At 38.3% G+C, this 19,641-nt stretch overlaps 1 protein-coding gene across 8 annotated transcripts in view; it reads right to left on the bottom strand.

Moving 5' to 3' along the window:
* Nucleotides 1-40: 40 nt before the first annotated feature.
* LOC129709783 (homeobox-containing protein 1-like) overlaps nt 41-19,641 on the bottom strand; it is a 52,666-nt gene continuing 33,065 nt past the window's right edge. For 3 of the 8 annotated variants that reach the window (XM_055656358.1, XM_055656360.1, XM_055656361.1), the window contains exon 10: nt 9,478-10,416. In XM_055656358.1, coding sequence (XP_055512333.1) covers nt 10,276-10,416 — 141 coding nt within the window. In that variant the 3' untranslated portion in view covers nt 9,478-10,275. Of the gene's footprint in view, nt 9,451-9,477; nt 10,448-19,641 lie in introns of those variants that run through there. The other 5 variants (XM_055656363.1, XM_055656365.1, XM_055656359.1 and 2 more) reach the window with 4 other exon arrangements.

Here is a 19,641-nt window from a genome sequence, read left to right as displayed (position 1 = left end):
TTTCTTTACGATCTGTCCAAAGAAAAAGAGCAAGTCTGTTTGAACATACTTATTGCTTTATTGGGGTAAAGAAAATTTGAGCTAACCAAAATTTCAATTAATGAAAATATACAAAAACTATAAATTGGGTTCTATAACAGTCTACTGTCAAAAGGCACTAATCCAGACCATTAACTACAAATTATATACATATGGAAGCATATGTATGGACATGGAACAAAGGACAGGATACACAAGCACAGAATACAGTTAAACCAATATTTTTTACGTTTCCCTTTTCCTTTTATTTCCAGTCACTTTCCTGGGACAGAATATATAGAAGGGCACTTTACTCCTAATGTGCCATCACGCGCTGCATGATTAACACTGATCTTGTCCCTGTAGTGTCAGGTGGTTGGCTTACAGTTCTGTGGTTTTGATCTTTGATTTTCAACATATCCTGTTTAAATTCAAGTGCTCAGCTTGTGGTCACATTCGCAGCCAGGTTTGTGAAGACCTCCTTCAATTCTCATCTCACCCACTGTGTGCACTATCTTTGCAGTTATATTAACGAGGGAAAAATAACCTGGTATAAGCCACCCCTACTAATTCATCACCCATGCGCCCTCCCCCCCAAAATGTGCACCTGATGGTGGAAGTAGAGAGAAGAGACTTCATTACAGATACCTGCTGCTGGCTGACCTACAATTCCAATTGAAGGTGCTGAAAGACCACTTCCTGGATTGGGGAGTGTGATTTTAAAAATGAGTGTAAACAGAACATGGCTACTTTTATAAATTCCACAATATTATAGTCACATCAACAGCTGATAGTTCAGTAGGTCAATTCTTTTGTTGCATATTTTTGTACATATGTAGATACAGTTAATCTCTGGATATCACATTGACACTAACAAGTGCCCTTAAGTGAAAAATAACCTGAACTTTAACTAATATGGCAGTAGATTTGTCAACAAATTAGTAAATACACATTCATAGTTGGCATTGCTGAATTTTAGTACAAGCTTAACTGAAAAATGTTTTCAAGCACGTTTTGCTACATTAGTGTAACAGATACTATTAAATCTATAATTAGTGTTTTTGTAGAATCTACGTTTAGTTACAGATTCAAGATGTCCTGTATTTCCTTAAAACTAGATAAAGGAACATGTGAAAAGTTACTTAAATACAGTGCATAAAAATTAATTTTAACAGTAATGATATTACAGTGTACAGTATCTCAAAAAGTTACTTAGAAGTAACTCGCAGCAAAATTACATGTAATGCTTGTAAACTGTACAGAAAAAAAAAGCGATGCTCCCCTAGACACTTTCACAGAAGCCACATTTATACATTTTCTGTTTTGCTTCAAGCTGCACTGAGAAGCTGGTCTAATCCAGTTAATGAGGAGGTCTAACAGGGCATATAGTATTGTGCTGTGGGCAGTGTAGTTACATACTTTGTATAATTCTCTTAAGTATGCAACTGATCTAGTTTTATACATTAAACATACTGGAGTACAAAAAGTAATTTATTTTTAAAAAGTGCTTTAAAAATTATTTACAATAATTAATGTATATGGACCATCTTTATAGACCCTAGAATATGACATTTACACTGGCAAGCTGGTGAGTGACGAAGTATCACTCCTTCAGATCGAGAACATGATGTGGGTCGCATTGACATTTTGGATATGTATATACATATTTATCTTGCAAACTATTGAATTAAAACCTGCGTTTGTTATACACGTAACTGAAGTCTTTCACAGAAATTACTAGCTGGGAGCAACCCAGGTTTGTCTTTTAAATAACCAGACAATGAAATAGGATACAAAGTTAAGTGCAACACACTGCTCACAGGACAAGGAGTTCTATTGAAATCTGGCAGAATGAAAAGAATAATACTGTACCTTTTCTATTGACAAATAGTGCAATTTTTTTTAATGGTTCAAGGTTCAAACACTCCAAGTCAGATTTTTCTGAATTTGTTTTGAATGCCAAATCTCCGTGTTGTTCCAATAAATTGTCAAATTTCCATGTGGGTGTGTCATTGTGTAATCTTACTGTCATCCATCTCAATTAGATGAGCAAAGAAATGGTTACAGCGATTATTTGTACAAATCTCACCTAAAATAAAACTAAATATATACCAGGGAACAAAATATGATGAGTCAATTTAAACTATATGAAAAAGTATAAGCGTTTAGCATTACATTTAATCATTCCGCTAGGTAAAATTTGTTTTGATAATCTGCATTGGCAGAGTACTAAAAATGATTGTCACTATCTACTTTATTGGAGAAATTTTACTTTGGGGACCACAGAATTAAAACTAGTTTCTTATGACTAGTTCAATGAGTTTGAGTAAAGAACACAATTCCTAGTCAAGTGTATTTTGTATTAATACTGATAGATCATGGGTAGATCAGTGTTCGTATGATCACTCAGCATTAATGGTCATTTTAATGATCATTAATAGTTAGTGATTAAGTATTAATGCTTTAATTTATTTATTTTTAAATCCCAGCCATAACATTTAGTTGTAGATATAACTTGCTTATGCATTTAAAAAGTAATCATTTTATCAGTAACTTGAACATTTAGCATTTGTGGTCTGCACTGTCATTCCTCATTACTATTAATCAAGGCAGTAATAATACCGAAACCTATTCTAAGAAATGATAGTAGACGTCTCTTAAATAAATTACATTCTTGGTTTAAAAACTTTAAACCCACCTTTTGAGAAATAGGAATTCTACCTTCTAACCACTGAGCTGTAGATCTCAAAGCAAGACATTGGAGATAGTCCTTCACAATCTCAGCATATCCTGAAGTGCTTAGGAGTCAATAAAATAGTAGCTTGAGCAATTAACCTGGTCCAAGTTTTCCTACTGTGGATTTGTGATCAGATAGGGCACAGACAAGATGTAAAGTCTGTACAGTTGTCCCCACTTTGCTCATTAAAATGGATCAAAGGTTTTAAATGGATTCCTGCCACCAAATACCATGTCTATTTCTATGAGGAATTATTTACATAAATCTACTTGGACTGCAAGAAATGATCCAAACAAGAAAGGAAACAACTGCCAGTTAACAAACTGACAATCATCATGGTCGATGGGTAAAAGATTACAGTGTATGAATGCAGAGGTTGAACTAGGCGCACTGTCAAGTGAGCAAAGGAGGCACTTACTGGAAGATGTATGTTTTCAATTGCAAGCTTCTGCCCACAAAGATTACTTAAAACTTGTTTTACCTGTGAAAACCAATAAGTAATTCACAAATTAATAGAGTTCATTTTTGAAGAGGGCAATTGTATCAAAATGAGCCTGGTGCCATAGGCAAGGTGCAAAGTAAACCCTGTAATACGTGACTACAACAATGTGCCATGTAGAATAAGGGCAGCAACTGCAATCAGTTTGATCCTGTGAACAAGTTTACATATGATCTACAGATAGGGGGGCCTGGGTATCCTCAAAAGCATTTCTGATTTCTTACTTGCAACAACTAAGATGCTCAGTTGATCCATCAAAAATTTGAGCTGTGAAGAATGTTTGGTAATTATGTGCCTCATGGAAACAGTAGCCCGGAGAGGTTGACATGAAAATTAGTTTAAATTATGCACAAAGTAGGACATTTGTGCCACACATTCAATAATACTGTAATGGGGCTGATACAAATCACCCAGATACATCTAACTATTTGAACTGCCTATTGTGACAGAACTGACTATGATGTGTAAGAGTTTAAAGATCCAAGTCTTCAGGAGGTTTGAGACGGCAGGGAAGGAGCAGAATGGACCGAGTTAGTGTTAAAAAAGGAAACACATTTCTTATAATTGTAGGAAATATCCATTTCATCCATCCTAGCATGGACATACGGGGAGGCATATGTATTTATTGATTTAAATGCTTTTATTTCAGACTCAAGGTCCAGGTATTCTTGAGAAAGGGAAATTCGAAGTGGGTTATAAAAAAGCAAAAAAAATGGGAACAGTTTAGGAAGCTAAAATCATTTTGCACTGTTCCCTAAATTTCACTATCAACATCAAAGTGTAATCATGGAGTATATTTATAAAGTGCACAAAGCTGTTGGTTGAATAATAGTTGAAGTGCACAGTAGTTTTGTAATTGCTCACAACTTTCCCTTTCCATAAAAAGGGTCACATTTGAACTCAAAGTTGAATGCTGAACATTTTTGAGAATTGAACCCAGCAGAAAAGTAAAGTCACAGCCTTCTGTAATCTTCCCTGTATATTCAAGAGTTTTTCAAAAATAACAATCCAATCAAAATAAAATATAATTACATGCCACCAATCTTATTTTAGATTACATTGCTATTTTCATTTAACTGAAATGTTGCTGTTTTAAACTTGTTTTTCACCTCCTAATTTAACTCCATCTTTTTTCACTTTGTTACAGCTACAACCTGTTGAGTTTACTTTCTCAACTTTATCCATATTTGCTAATACTATAACATGGTTAACAAGTAGAAAAATAACCTTGGTTTATGCCTTGCTGTCCTTGATACCCATGCATTCAGACAAGCTTTACCAAACCTACCAAACCCATATGAAATCAATTAACTGCACATGAACGGATCCGTTTCCGCTTTAACTAATTAATTCTTCCTTCATCTTTAAAAATATACACTTTCAATTCAATAGCCAAGCATCACAACAGCTGGTATTTTGTGTTCTTTACAATGAGGGACTTTTATGGACAGAAAAAAAAACTAAACTGTCTATTAAGCTAAAAGATTTCATGGTTCTGAATAGTATAGGATGTCTAATAGTGGAATACAATGTTCCTGGAAATTAACTTTTAACAACAAAATAAAAAAGGGAAGATGCAGGGTATGGGAAAATCTGAAGTTTAATTTTAATTGCTCCAGCAATTTAATTGCTCAACAAATTCAAGTTGTTATTTTCCGTGTTAGGAAATATATATAACTGTAAAACGGGGAATAAAAGATACTTCCAGTAGGAAATATCATATTTGCAAAAGGTGTGAGAATTCATCCAAAAAGGATGGTTAAATATATTTCAAATGTGTGCCTGCAAAATGAATACAAGACACCAGAGGGTGCTCGTTTCACTCCGAGGAATCCTTAAAAATACATAACCAATCGTACAAGCTTCAACGCTTAACAAACTGGTGCTTGAAATTGGCTGTCGTGCATTATGATATACCCATTTTTTAAATACTTATCTATATCAGTGCAATTAATATTATTTACTTGGCTCAGTGGTAACTCTTGAGTGAAATTTCACTGTGGGGCAAACAGGATTACAGATGTTAAGTGCATTATCTGAGGTGCTGTTGAACCAAAGTCCTGTCCTATCTGTCAGCTCGTGGAAAAGATCTCATCATAGTATTTAAAGAAAGGAATTGTTGCTACTTGGTGTATTGATCCACATTCTTCCCTCAGTCAATGCTACTAAAAATGAATGAACTGGTCATTCATCCCGCAGTTACATATGGGATCTTCATATACATTTCATGTTTTAGCATATAATACAATTGTGATTTAGTTTAGTAATAGTTAAGTGACTGCAAAGCACTATGGCATGCCAGGACGTGAAGTAGATTATAAAAATACAATTTCCTAAGAAAAAAAAAAGCTGCTGGAGGAATTCAGTGGTCAGGCCGCATCTTGGAGGCAGTGGGATAACCTGAGAAGTTGGCCTTCCCTGTGCCTCCACAGATGGTGCCTGACCCACAGAGCTCCTCCAGCTGTTTGTTTTTTGTTTTTTTTTTGCAAATGTTGATCTTATAGAGATGTATAAATTATTAGTGCTTTAAAAAAGAAACATATTTTGCCCTTCTTACATTGTATGCTGCCTGGAAGTTTGTGTATTTCTAAACATTGAAAAAAACAATTGAGTGGTTAATCCAGAAATAATTTTACAAAACAACTTCTTTACCTAAGCATAAAACAGATGTTGGTTTTGTCCTTGCCTATTTTGAAGAAGCTCATTGGGACACAACATTGCAGCTGACACACATATAGACAACTGATATTTCTGATCCAATCAAGATAATTCTTCAAAAGACAACCATTCAGATCATCGACCATTTGATGTACCGAATCCACGGAATGGTTAGCAAACAAAGATTGAATATACTTGTTGACCAAGATGGATTATTAATTAATTTAGTGACATCAATTATTTTTAATCCGAGCGGTTCTATAAAATTAATAATGAATTGAAAATTTGCCATTGTTTTAATCCAGATGCCAGAACCCTATAGGTCTTGATCACAAAATCATTTCCTATTGGATCTGAATCGCTGTATCATAGGTGACATTTAGCAGTTTATTGCAAGTTCTTGTTGATAAATCTGTCAGATTGAAGGTATAATTTGCAGTAAAAATATTGACTGTTGTCATCTTCTGGATTTAGAGTTAGTACTCATGATCTTATCACACTGAATAATGCAGTAATCCTATGTTAGTTTGATGCATTTAAATGTTCGAGTTTTAATTGAAAGAGCTGATATGAATATTTGTATACAATTAGATTTAACTCTGATCTTAACTTTGTCCCCGTGGTAACATTTATGGTGGTGAAGCATGCCTTGAGAATAAATGTTGATTCCTGTTATACTTTAATCCTGGGCATTATTGCTGATAGGCTATTAATCCTAAAAAATTACAAAATGTCATTTTTATTAAAATCCACAAGTGAATTCATATCTTGTGAACTGCAATATCATACATTACTGATCACCCATCCTCTTTTACCAAGTATATGATTGATGTGTATGATTCTGTTTAAAACTTTAATTTTCTTTACCCGTCAATTAATGGTGATCAAAACTTAGCGTCCTTGTAGATAGAAAGTATAATTATTAATATTTGTGTGTTATGTTTTGTTGTGTTATATTTTGTGTCATCATAAGGATTTAAATCCATGACAAAAATGAGTTAGAAGCCTCTTTAAGACTGCATACAATAAAATGCCATGTTATAATAACGGCAAAATAAATGTCTGAAAAGCCATAAATTTGCAGATGTGGATTTCTGAACAATGCTGGAACTACTCGATAGGTCAGGGAGCAGCTGTGGAGAGAGAAATAATGATTTAGTCCAATGACCTTTCATCAGAAATAGGAAGTCAGAAACCCTCCTCTCCGCAACTGGAAAATGGTTGTTTCCAACCTTTTCCTTGTTCAAATGAAAAGTAATCTATCTGAAATATTCACTCTTTCTCTCTCCCAGTGCTCCCTGATCCTGATCCAGCATTTTCTGTCATTGTATAAGTTGGTCAATGTTTAAATGCTAAAGCATTAATTACAACATGATGAAGGCAACATTCAGCACTATGAATGAACCAGAATAACCCACGGCAAAATGGAGACTAAGCTGAGACAGTCTAGAAATGTAATAAGTGTCAGAAATTAATAAGGACCATCGTAATACTTTACCTACATGATTGAAATTAGTTGAAGTGTTAATTGTGCAGCATCAATCTAAAGGGGAGACGATCTTGAATACTGACTCTGGTAATCAAAATAAGACTTAAGAAGTCCTATCACTGAATATTATACTTTTTTCCCCAGTGTCGTGGCATAACAATAAATTAGTTTATGCAGGTTAAATACTGAAGCCATTATCCTAGCAGCAACACACAAGGACAGATCTAGGTTGTTATTAGCTTAGCAACCAGCATCATTATAGACTGGGACTAGACCAGCTTGTTTCCAGATTCTATGGTAATTTTGTGAGCCCATGGTGATAATATTTTTTAGTAAACTACTTCATATGAAGCAGGAATGCTTGTGAATCACCATTGAGAATTGACTCCACGGCTATGACAGGCATTCAAATGTCTGTGATATGCATTTAAAACATTCTGAGGATTTTACGTTATTTCTCCGAGGCTTTCCTCAGTGACACACACTTAAAGGGGACAGCAGTTATTCCTCAAGAGGACATAAACAAATACTGAACTTGAAGTAAAGTGATCAGAACCAGTCAAATTTCCCGTCAACCTTAACTTTGGAAGATACGGAATACTGCCTCACAAACTTAAAAGATCTGCTTAAGCACGTTTTGCAGCATTGCAAAGCTACAGAGTTACCTAGGTTTCTTGTTCTGTAGGCATCCAGTTACAAATGGGCACAAAGTTTGAATCTGACAATCCTCAATGTTATCAATGTTCATCCAGACATCTATCCCATTTGGTGTTCATCTTAAGTCATTGGGCACCTCAATGGGAAAATACAACAGTGCCACTTGCAACCTGACCTTATAGAGATGTATTAAATCATGAAAAGAATAGGGTGAGTACATTAAGAGGAAATATTGAATAACAACCTTGGGGGCAACGTTTTCACTTAAAGGGTGGTGGGTATATGGAACAAGCTTCCAGTGGAAGCAGTTGAGGCAGGTACAATAACAGTGTTTAAAAAACATTTAGATATGGATAGGAAACATTTAGACGCATCTGGGCCAAATGCAGGTAAATGGGACTGGCTTAGATGGGCTACCTTGGTCAGTATGGACGAGTTTGGCCGGTGGGCCTATTTCTGTGCCGTATGACTCTTACTATTTCTTGGATAGCATGCCTCAGTCAACACTACAGAGATGAATTTTAATAGTAAAATGGAACTGTCCTGGTGTACATGGCAATCCCCACGTGGCTCTGTGGTAGATGCAGCCATTGCTGCATTGACCACCAATTTCCAAAATGCCAGAAGAACACAATTTAAAAACGATGCTGTTTTAGAGATTTGTTAGAAGATGCACTGAGTATCAAATCTATCAAAACCTCTGTGCCATTGAGAAGTTTCTTCCAGCATGGGGAGATCGTAAGCAAACAGCTTGCGAACACTTTGCATTGTTTGATCTATCTCCATTTTGTTTAGTGTAGGGACACGGCATGGAAACAGGCCCATCGGCCCTCCAAGTCCACTCTGACCACCATTCACATTAGTTCTATATTATGCCACTTTCGTATCCACAGCTGACACACTAGGGGCAATTTACAGGGGGCAATTTACAGAGGCCAATCAGCAACCTACACACCCACACGTCTTTGGATGTGGGAGGAAACTGCAGCACCTGGAGTAAACCTACGTGGCCACGGGGAGAACGTGCAAACTCCACACAGATAGCACCCAAGGTCAGGATCGAACCTGCGTCTCTGGCAGGTCTACCAGCTGCATCAATGCGCCACCCCTAATAAAGCATGCGTTAGCTTTTTTTTTTTAAAACATCAAATTTGAGACTGGATTCATGTTTGTAACACTCTACATACAGTTTAAAAAAAAACAATTAAAGAATGGTACTGCAGTTACAGACCTTAAATATCGGCAAAATTATAATAAAACTTATGAGATCATTGCAACAGTGAATGGTTTTCACTTCTCATTACACACAGCTTGCTTCTGGGGAAGTGGAAATTGGCAGAATTGTCTCTTTTGGAAGGTCTGTCAGATCCAAACATTTGGTTCCTCTTTAGCCTACGAGGCAAATTCCAAAATGTAATGTTTTGTTACTATAAATGTCATCATTTAATTGCAATGCACAAATAGGCACGAAGAGGTGGTTGATAGCTCCTCCACAGGATGCCTTCCAGCTGAGGTTCAACCAAATCTTCTACAAATAACTTGAATTTATTTTTCAAATAAAACATAGATTGGAAAATAAATGATTTGATCAGGGAATTACTATGTAGGCTTTGACTATGTGATGTCTACCCTGACCCTGATTCTCAAAACAGGCTGGAAAATAGGAACCAACGAACAAAGACTAATCTGAAACAGCCCATGTAAAATCTAGCATTGGGCATGGGAGCCATTTGTTTCTCAGTTTCCAGCAGTTGGAACCTTGGAGAAACTGCAGTGTATGTGTTCTGGGCCCTGGCAACTTCTGACTTTGGGCCAGGTTAGTCTGGTTTGACTTTTTGTTCGTACCTCCCTAATAAAAAACTAGCTATGTAAAATTTAGAAAATAGAAAATGCTTTTGTTTTGCCTTAAGCTAATAGTTTTATCTGTACTAAGTAATGTGCAGTAATACATTAAAAAAGTTTCCTTTTTGAGTTCACAGTCAGCTGTCAGCAAACCTTAGCACGAGTCACACCTGACAACCTCTATTCACGGATGTGTTAACATGAGATGATCACATTGGCAGCTATAAAAAATGAGAACTTTTCTTTCAATTTAACACACAGCGAACGAACAAATGATAAATATACATCTAATAGTCTTTTGCAGAACAGTACATATAATAGGGAAGAAGGTGGCTATAGTCTATAACATAATCCTGATTGCCCTCAGCCTTACGTTCAATCATCGTCGATTGCTTCTGTCTTGATCTCGCTTCCACCCTGGCCAGCCAAAGCTAGGACTGAATGATTGACAGCTGCCATTTCAACAGCCAAAGAGATAGGATCTTGCTGATGGTCACTATGACAAGTATTTTCATCCTGCAAAGGGGGGGAGAGGGGGAAACACAAACTGCCATATAAATAGCACAGGAATCAACAAAAACAATCAAACATAATGCTACAGTTAAGGATTAAGATACATGATAATAAGATCATGTGATAGGAGTAGAATTAGGCCATTCGGTCCATCTCAATCTACTCTGCCATTTATTCATGGCTGATCTATTTCTCCCTCCAAACTCCATTCTCCTGGCCTCCCCAGTGTCTCGGTGATGTGGCTGAACATTACCTGTAGAGTAACGCATTCAGTTACCGCATAATCTATCCAATTACCCACTTAAGGGGCTGTCCCACTATACGAGCTAATAAAAGAGCTCTCCCGAGTTTAAAAAAAAAATCAAACTCGTGGTAAGCACGTAGAAGGTACGTAGCGGGTATTCCGGAGCTCGGGACATCTCTTAGCGGCTCGTAACGCTAACGGCAGGTATTCGGGAAACATGTAACGCTAACGGCAGGTATTCAGGAAACATGTAACGTTAACGGCAGGTACTCAGGAAACATGTAACGCTAACGGCAGGTACTCGGGTACATGTTGAAAAATGTCCACGAGAGCCCCGAGTACCTACGAGCGGCTATTACCGTAACTCTCCGATTTCGAATCAGGGGAAACTCGGGAGAACTCTTGAATTAGCTCGTATAGTGGGACAGCCCCTTAACATTTTTTTCAAACAATATTTATAAGCGTTTAGTTTAGTTTAGAGATACAGTGTGAAAACAGGCCCTTCTGTCTACCAAGTCCGTGCCAACCAGCGATCCCCGCACATTAACACTATCCTACAATTAACCTACAAACCTGTACATCTTTGGAGTGTGGGAGGAAACTGGAGCTCCCAGGGAAAACCCATGCAGGTCATGGGGAGAACGTACAAACTCCATACAGACAGCACCCATAATCAGGATCGAATCCAGTTCTCTGCTGCCATAAGGCAGCAACACTACCGCTGTGCCACCGTGCCGCATTAGTTTCATGTCAGTTGTCATTGTTACTGAGGTTAACTTTGGCTGTGAACACACTCTCAAAGTTCTTTGACACCCTGGTCCTGATAATAACAGTAAAGCCCCTGTTGGTAGTTGACTGTTGCAATTTTAAATATAAAGAATTTATTTTGTCAAATGTTTTCTTGTGCTTTTTAATAAATTAATATGCTGTTTTAAAATGAAAAAAGAAATCAGCCCACCTTCTCAAGTCAGCACTATTTTAAACAAAATCTTATCCAGATATCCACTGAGGACTGGAGTCAACCATAAAGCACCTGAATAACATGTTTTTCTATATGAATAGCAAGTTGTTGGAGATAAAGAATATTTTATAGATGCCAGTCAAACATTAAGTATGATTTTTATATATATGATACTAGGCCAAGTGCAGACCCGTTGGGTCTGTTTCCCAACAGCGTTTTGGGGGGGGGGGGGGGGGGGGGGGGGGGGGGGGGCTGCGGCATCAAACTCACATTAACCACCCCCCAAACACACAGGTGGGGGGAGGGGGGGGGGTGAAGAGTGGAGGGGAGGGGAGAGAGGAGGAGGAGGAGGAGGAAACGGGACAGAGTTTGGGAGGGAAAGGAGAGCGGGGTAGGGGGTGAGAGAGGGGGAGAGAGATGTGGGGGAGGGGGAGGATGGGCAGGTAGGGGAGGAGGGAGGGGGGGGAGGAGGGAGGGGGGGGGAGGAGGAGGGGGGGAGAGAGGGGGAAAGAGGGGAGGAGAGAGGGGAGTGGACGGGGAAGGGGGAGAGGTGGAAGAGTGGGGAGGGAGGAGGAGAGGGGTGGGGGAGTGATGGAAGAGGGACAGAGTGGTAGGAGGTAGGGGGTGGGTGGAGAGATGGAAGGGGTGGCGTAGAGAGGGAAGGGGGATGGGGGAGAGAGGGATGGGTGGGAGAGGGAAAGGGGTGAGGAGAGAGAAACATAGAACCATAGAAATTAAGTGCAGGAGTAGGCCATTCGGCCCTTCGAGCCTGCACCACCATTCAATATGATCATGGCTGATCATCCAACTCAGTATCCTGTACCTGCCTTCTCTCCATACCCCCTGATCCCTTTAGCCACAAGGGCCACATCTAACTCCCTCTTAAATATAGCCAATAAACTGGCCTCAACTACCTTCTGTGGCAGAGAATTCCAGAGATTCACCACTCTGTGTGAAAAATGTTTTTCTCATCTCTGTCCTAAAGGATTTCCCCCTTATCTTTAAACTGTGACCCCTTGTTCTGGACTTCCCCAACATCTGGAACAATCTTCCTGCATTTAGCCTGTCCAACCCCTTAAGAATTTTGTACGTTTCTATAAGATCCGCCCTCAATCTTCTAAATTCTAGCGTGTACAAGCCGAGTCTATCCAGTCTTTTTTCATATGAAAGTCCTGACATCCCAGGAATCAGTCTGGTGAACCTTCTCTGTTCTCCCTCTATGGCAACAATGTCTTTGAGCATTGGGCATTGTGACATAACACAATGGAACGTTCACCAGGGGCTGGGGCTGTGTCTGCTTCTATGGGTGAGAAGCCATTCTATGGGTGACGTTGACCAGGGGCTGGGGCTCCTGCAAAGGCATATGTAAATTAATCTATTCCGATTGGACATATGTGAACATTGGGCATTGTGACATCACATGATGGAATGTTCACCAGGGGCTGGGGCCGATTCTGAGTGAGATGCCAGTTTTTTTTTTAATATTGGGGGTGGGGGGAAGAAGGATTTGATTAAAAATGTGTACATAAACACGACGAAATGTAATCAGGAGTTTCTATAAGATCCTCCCTCAATCTTCTAAAATCTAGCGAGTACAAGCCGAGCCTATCCAGTCTTTCTTCATATGAAAGTCCTGACAACCCAGGAATCAGTCTGGTGAACCTTCTCTGTACTTCCTCTATGGCAACAATGCCTTTGAGCATTGGACATTGTGACATCACACGATGTAACGTTCACCAAGTGCTTGTGCTCGTGCAAAGGCATATGTAAATGAATCCATTCCGATTGGACATATGTGAACATTGGGCATTGTGACATCACACGATGGAACGTTCACCAAGTGCTTGTGCTCCTGCAAAGGCATTTGTAAATGAATCCATTCCGATTGGACATCTGTGAGCATCAGGTATTGTGACATCACACGATGGAACGTTTACCAGGGGCTGGGGCTGGGGCTGCTTCTATGGGTGGGAAGCCAGTTTAGTTTTTTTGGGGGGGGGGGGGGGGGGGGGGGGGGGGGGGGGGGGGGAGGGAGAAGGATTTGATTAAAAACGTGTACTTAAACACGACGAAATGTAATGAGAATCTTAGAAAGAAAAGTAAAATCTCTACCGAAATGGAAAAGATGTCGGCGATTCTGCGTCTGGTTTCGGAGTTGCAGGGAATCAAAGGAAGAAAGGCAATCGACAGCCGTCCATGGAAATGGATCCATTCCGATTGGACATCTGCGAGTATTGGGCATTGTGATTGGACATCTGCGAGCATTGGGCATTGTGACATCACACGATGGAAACGAATCAAAAGGCAGAAAGGCATCCGATAGATAGATAGATAGATAGATAGATAGATAGATGAGTTATGGGACATCGTTATTACAAATATTATCTAGAATTGATGGCCAAATATATTCACTGAATCAGAATACCAATGATTTCTAATGAGTACCCAAGTGGATGTTAAGTTTGTAAAGCAATCTTGCAGAATTCATAATAAATGTATTGGTGAGACCATTGTGGTTTCCACATTTTCTACGTTAATGCTTGTAAGATATCAAAGCATCATGTAGATACATCGTTTTTGTGCAAAACACCTCAACATCAACTCCAATAACTACTGCAGTCCCCACTTTATAAAATGTATTCTATTAACTTGTTCTCTCAGGAGCTGATAATCCTCCAATAAGTTGCAGCCTCCATGTTGAACCCATGACTGCCAACACGATAAAGCCTAATGACCTTGGACTGGTGGCCACATACTTCCAATAAGAATAACCGCTCTTTCTTTCTTACTCTCTATCTAAAAAAAAACTATAAGCAGAATCAATCCACAATTGATAATATTAATAATGTACGACTGATATACATGAAATGTTTTTACCATAATATGCGTTTGCTTCTAATAAAAATATTATTAAAAAAAAGAATGACCCCTCTGTTTAAGGAGGGAAGGAGACAACAGAGAACTGTAGACCAGTTGGTTTGCCGTTAGTAGCAGGGCAAATGCTGGAATCTGCTATTAAGAAACTGGCTAACAGACCATTTAAAACTCAGGAACTCAGCCAGTCAAGCAGCATCTGTGGAGAGAATGGACAGATGACATTTTGGGTTGGGACCCTTCTTCAGGCAGATGTTTTGTGTCTATCTAGAAAATAATAATATATTTTGGGCTAAATCCATACAGGTTTATGAGAGGAGATAATATTCAATAAATCTGTTAAGAGCTTTTTCAGATTCTGACATATATATAAGGGAGATCGAGTAGATGTGGACATGGACTTTCTGAAGACCTTGGATAAAGTGCTACACAAGAAGACACAAAACAAAAATAGAGTACATTGGATTTGGAGTAACATACAGGTATGGAGTGGGTGTTAATTGTCAGAAAGTAGTTTGAACATAGAATAGTTTCTTTATTGTCATTGTAACATGGGCCATGTACAACGAAATTTAAAATGTCAGCCAGTCAGTGCAGCATTCAAACATTTCTAAAGCTAACGAAACATCCACGGTAAAATAATAAAGATAAGCAAATAAATAAAAATCACAGACAAAGCACGCATACACACCCAACCCTCCATCCTTCTGTCGATTTCACCGTTACCACAGTCCCTTAGTCTGTATCGCCCCTGCGTTCCTTGGCGGCCACATTTAGTGCTTTTATAGCAGTGGGGTAAAAACTGTTTTTTAGTCTATTTGTCCTTGTCCTTGTGGATCTGTACCGTCTGCCTGACGGCAACAGTTCAAACAGGGAGTGTCCGGGGTGGGAGATGTCCTTTATTATATTCTGGGTTTTTTTGGTGCATTTTTATCTTGCAAAAGACACATCAAATTGTTGATGCTATAATGGTGGATGCAACCGTGGGTTGTGAGGTGGATGCAGAAAACCTTCAGGGTAATAGATGAATGGATATAGAGGTGACAGATGGAATACAAGGTGGGAAAATACAAGTTCAGCCACACTGATAGACAAAAAAACACACACCTTTTAAAATAATGAATTACCGAAAACAATGGTGTCCGGAGGGATCTCGATAACTTTACTGACAATTAATGAGCAGGCTCAGCCAGCAATTGAAAGGACAAATAGTTTACTGCACAAGGAGTTAAATGGAAGAGTAAAGAGTAAAGACTTACTCTAATCACATAGTTTTGGAATATCCTCGTCTCCCTACCCAATATGCAATCTGCCACAGATATTCTCTTTTATTCTAATTTCCCCCCACAGAAGTTAGTGAATCTGTCGAATTCTCTCCTCAGTAGTGCTGCAAGAGGCTCAGTCACCGAGTATATTTAAGGCAGAGATTAATTGATTTTTGGAAATTACTAGAGATTGGAAATTTGCTTATTGCCGGAAAATGACACTGAGGTAAAATACAGCGACAACCTTATTGAATGGCAGAGCTGGCATGAAGGACTAAAGTGACTATTACTGGTTCTATTCTGTTAAACATTGGCGACCACCTACCTCCTCCTCTTGCCAAGCTTCATCGCTAATTGCTATATTGCGAAGTATTACAGACCTAACCTCTGAGAGAGAGAGAAAGCGTTTTCAAGAGAGAGTTAGACTTAGCTCTTCGGGCTAAAGGAGTCAAGGGATATGGGGAAAAAGCAGGAACGGGGTACTGATTTTAGATGATCAGCCATGATCTCGAAAGAACTGCCAACAACTGAGTGAGGTGGAGGACATTTGTCAATAGCCTATGCTCCCCCAGAGGAGCAAAGGGCTTAAGAAGAAAATGATCATATTGAATGGCGGTGCTGGCTCGAAGGGCTAAATGGCCCACTCCTGCACCTATCTTTCTATGTATGCACGATTCAATGGAATATTGAGAATTAACCATTTCAAGCTTCTTAAAACATGAGGAAGAACATTTTAAGTTATTTTAATCCACAACAAAACCAACAAAAAACCACCCTGAGTTTTCATTCATTCTTAGACCCAAAGCATTATTTGGTGACTGTGAAACTGAGACGAAGAATAATTATCCTGCTAGGAATCTCAACTACATTTTCTATTGTCTTGCAATTATAGGATTGCACAATGCTCAATGCTGTGTCTGGAATCATCCAATTTGCAGGTGATATAGTTATTAGATCATCGTGTCTGGCAGCTTTTCAACTGTTCCTTTCCAATTAAAATCTAAGTTCATGCTAACTTAGCTCTGACATCACTTGAAGAAGTTTACATTTTGGTTACGATTAATTGAAACAGTTTTAGTTCAGCTTCACGTTTGGATTGTCTATCATTTACCCTGGTTTTCATACAGACTTGTATTGCCGAAGAATAGTTCACTGCTGAGTTGAGAAGAATAATCTCTGCAGAGTGGAGGGCATTTTCACTTTGAAATCATGGAGATTCTAGTCATACGTACATCTGTTGAACATGCTTTCTAGACTTAGCAACTAAAATTAACCATCTTAACTCCTAGGGAATAAATAAAAATCCAAACCTGACCATAGTAATTAATAAACAAATAGTGCAGTAATAACATTTCTCATAGTCATACCGGATGGAAACAGGCCCTTTGGCCCAACTTGCCCTTACTGACAAAACATCAATTGTTTGCAACTTGTATTTATAGATCCCAAACTACAGAAAATGTTTCAAAATGGATTTCACCCATTATTTCACCATTCTTCTCTCATTTTATTTAAGTTGCCAGAATTGTTTTGCCTCTTTGAAGGCATTAACAATAAAACACTTCTTTGTTTCCCTATTCTAGTTCACTTACCATTCATTTACAAGGTCAGCAATTGGTTGAAAACTGAAAAAACGGTTCAGTGTTCAGCCAATTCAGCCCCACATTTGATCCTTACGCAAATTACAGCTGTTATTATTCCACTGCAATTAGGATTTCACGACCCCCAAAAAAGCAATTTTAAACACTATTAAGGCAGTGGATAAGAAGGTGTGAATCAGATTCACCATAAGGTTTATTATCTACCATCTGTTGACTTCAGACACTGGTTGAATTGCTTAGAGTTAGAAACTTGTTGAAGAATCAATGGCAGGATTATCAAAATAACCAGAGTAGATTTAAATATATATGTCAAAAGTATATTCATCGGTGATTAGGCAATGTCCATCTACAACACAGCCTCTGTGGTATCATGCTTAGGAACTATATCATTAGACAATATAAGAATGGTCTATGCCAATTAAAATTAAAATGCATATAAAAGTCTTAGAAACCAGTCATTAAAACCAAACTGATACAACAGTGATGTCCATGTATTGGCAAAAGTCCACGATGCAAGATCTGATGTTTTGACTTGTTTTCTCACTGTCCCAAGGGTTTGCAAAGTCAGTCCAACTTAACAACAAATTTGACAAATTTAAACAACGTCACGGAACACAATATACAACTCATTTATTAAACCAATTATACAAAATATGTCATATTAATGAATCTAAATTTGCTAAATTCTTCAATTCGGTCACAGATTATACAAACGAACACAACTGAGAACCTGAAGTGTGAACGTAATGCAGAACATGACACGCCAGTATGAGTAGAGAAATAAATGAATCAGGTCAAAGCTGTTTCAACACCCTAATGACTCAATTAGCAACCTCCCCACTTTTCAAAACTAAAAAGATTAATACCAATCCCAGTGAGGAAGTAATCAACCAAGGTGCTTGTGATTCAACCACTTAGATTGAATTCAGTGGGACTAATTGGTTGGAGATGTGATTTTGACTAAATCAGTTCACATGCTGATTGACCAAAGGAGACACCAAGAAAGTGTAATGTAGATAACCAGAAACCTGAAGTAATAGAAAATCTCCTAGCCTCGGTGTTGAGGGAACAAGCTTCAAAAAGTAAAATGGACAGAAATATATCTGTGCAGAATAGATTGCGTTATAGATCACATTTTCTATCACCATAGTGTACTGAACATTACAGCACATTCTGGTTTATTGTATGGGCAAACGTTTGTACCAAAGCTGGGACGTACATGCATTACTCAATGAGTATTGTCCAGCCATAGTGGGAAAGAAACTCGGCAACTTTGTATCCTGCTACCTGCACTCCTGGTTGCTCCTGTGGATTCCTCAGGGAGTCCAAAGGATGGCAAAAGCATCCCAACTTTCATGCTTAACCTGGTCCAATTGTTGCAAATCCATTCACTAATGGGAGAGGTGGAGCTTTTTTTTGACCATTTAATTTAGTTAGTTTGAATGTTTTAATTATTTTTAAAGGTGTTTTTTTAAAACATATCCCTATCATATCCAAAAAGATTTTGCACATTTAAGGCATTCATAAATATTCATATGTGTCATCTTTGACAGCTAGTGTGTTTGAGTGTGATTGTTCAACAACTAGTTTATAACGTGTTATTAGTTATGCATGAACATAAACTTTGAGGATATTTAAATGAGAAATACATCATATCTCTCCTGATCTTGTGGCCACTTCTCCCCATCAATCACAATGTAGAGGTCAGTGACTATAATCAGCGACTGCAATTTTGTGCTTCCTTGGCCACAATGGTACAGAAGCACAACAGCCCAAAAGTCAGAGTTTCTCACTACTCAATCCAACATCTTTCTATGGTTCACATTTGATACTGACCACATTTTATTAATAAATGCTATTCTTTCAGGTTTTTAAGGTCATGCTGAGCTCTGAAAAATCATATCCTGTGTCTTTATATTTTAAAATATCAATATCTACTTTTTAAAAATATATAGATTTGCACCTTATCCAAGTTATTTCAAAGCTTTGCAATAAAAATAAAATATCCCTATTACCATTTCCAATTGCTGTTCAAGTTCCACATGTGTCAGGAATTTTTAGAACTGAGAAGGTTTCCAAACATATAAATTAGGAAGAGCTATCAAGTCAGCCCTTCAAGGCAGCTCCATTATTTAATAAGGTTATGGTTGATCCGATAGTAAACTCTACTCCACATTCCATTCTAACTGTGCTTTTCAGCCTCAAGAATCCATCTATTAGTACCTCTATTTTGTTTCCTTCCACCGCCTTCTGAGAAAGAGGGTTGCAAAGACTCTTGGCCCT

Source organism: Leucoraja erinacea, chromosome 26, assembly GCF_028641065.1.
Source record: "Leucoraja erinacea ecotype New England chromosome 26, Leri_hhj_1, whole genome shotgun sequence".
NCBI lineage: Eukaryota > Metazoa > Chordata > Chondrichthyes > Rajiformes > Rajidae > Leucoraja > Leucoraja erinaceus.
This window is presented reverse-complemented; position numbering and strand designations above follow the sequence as displayed.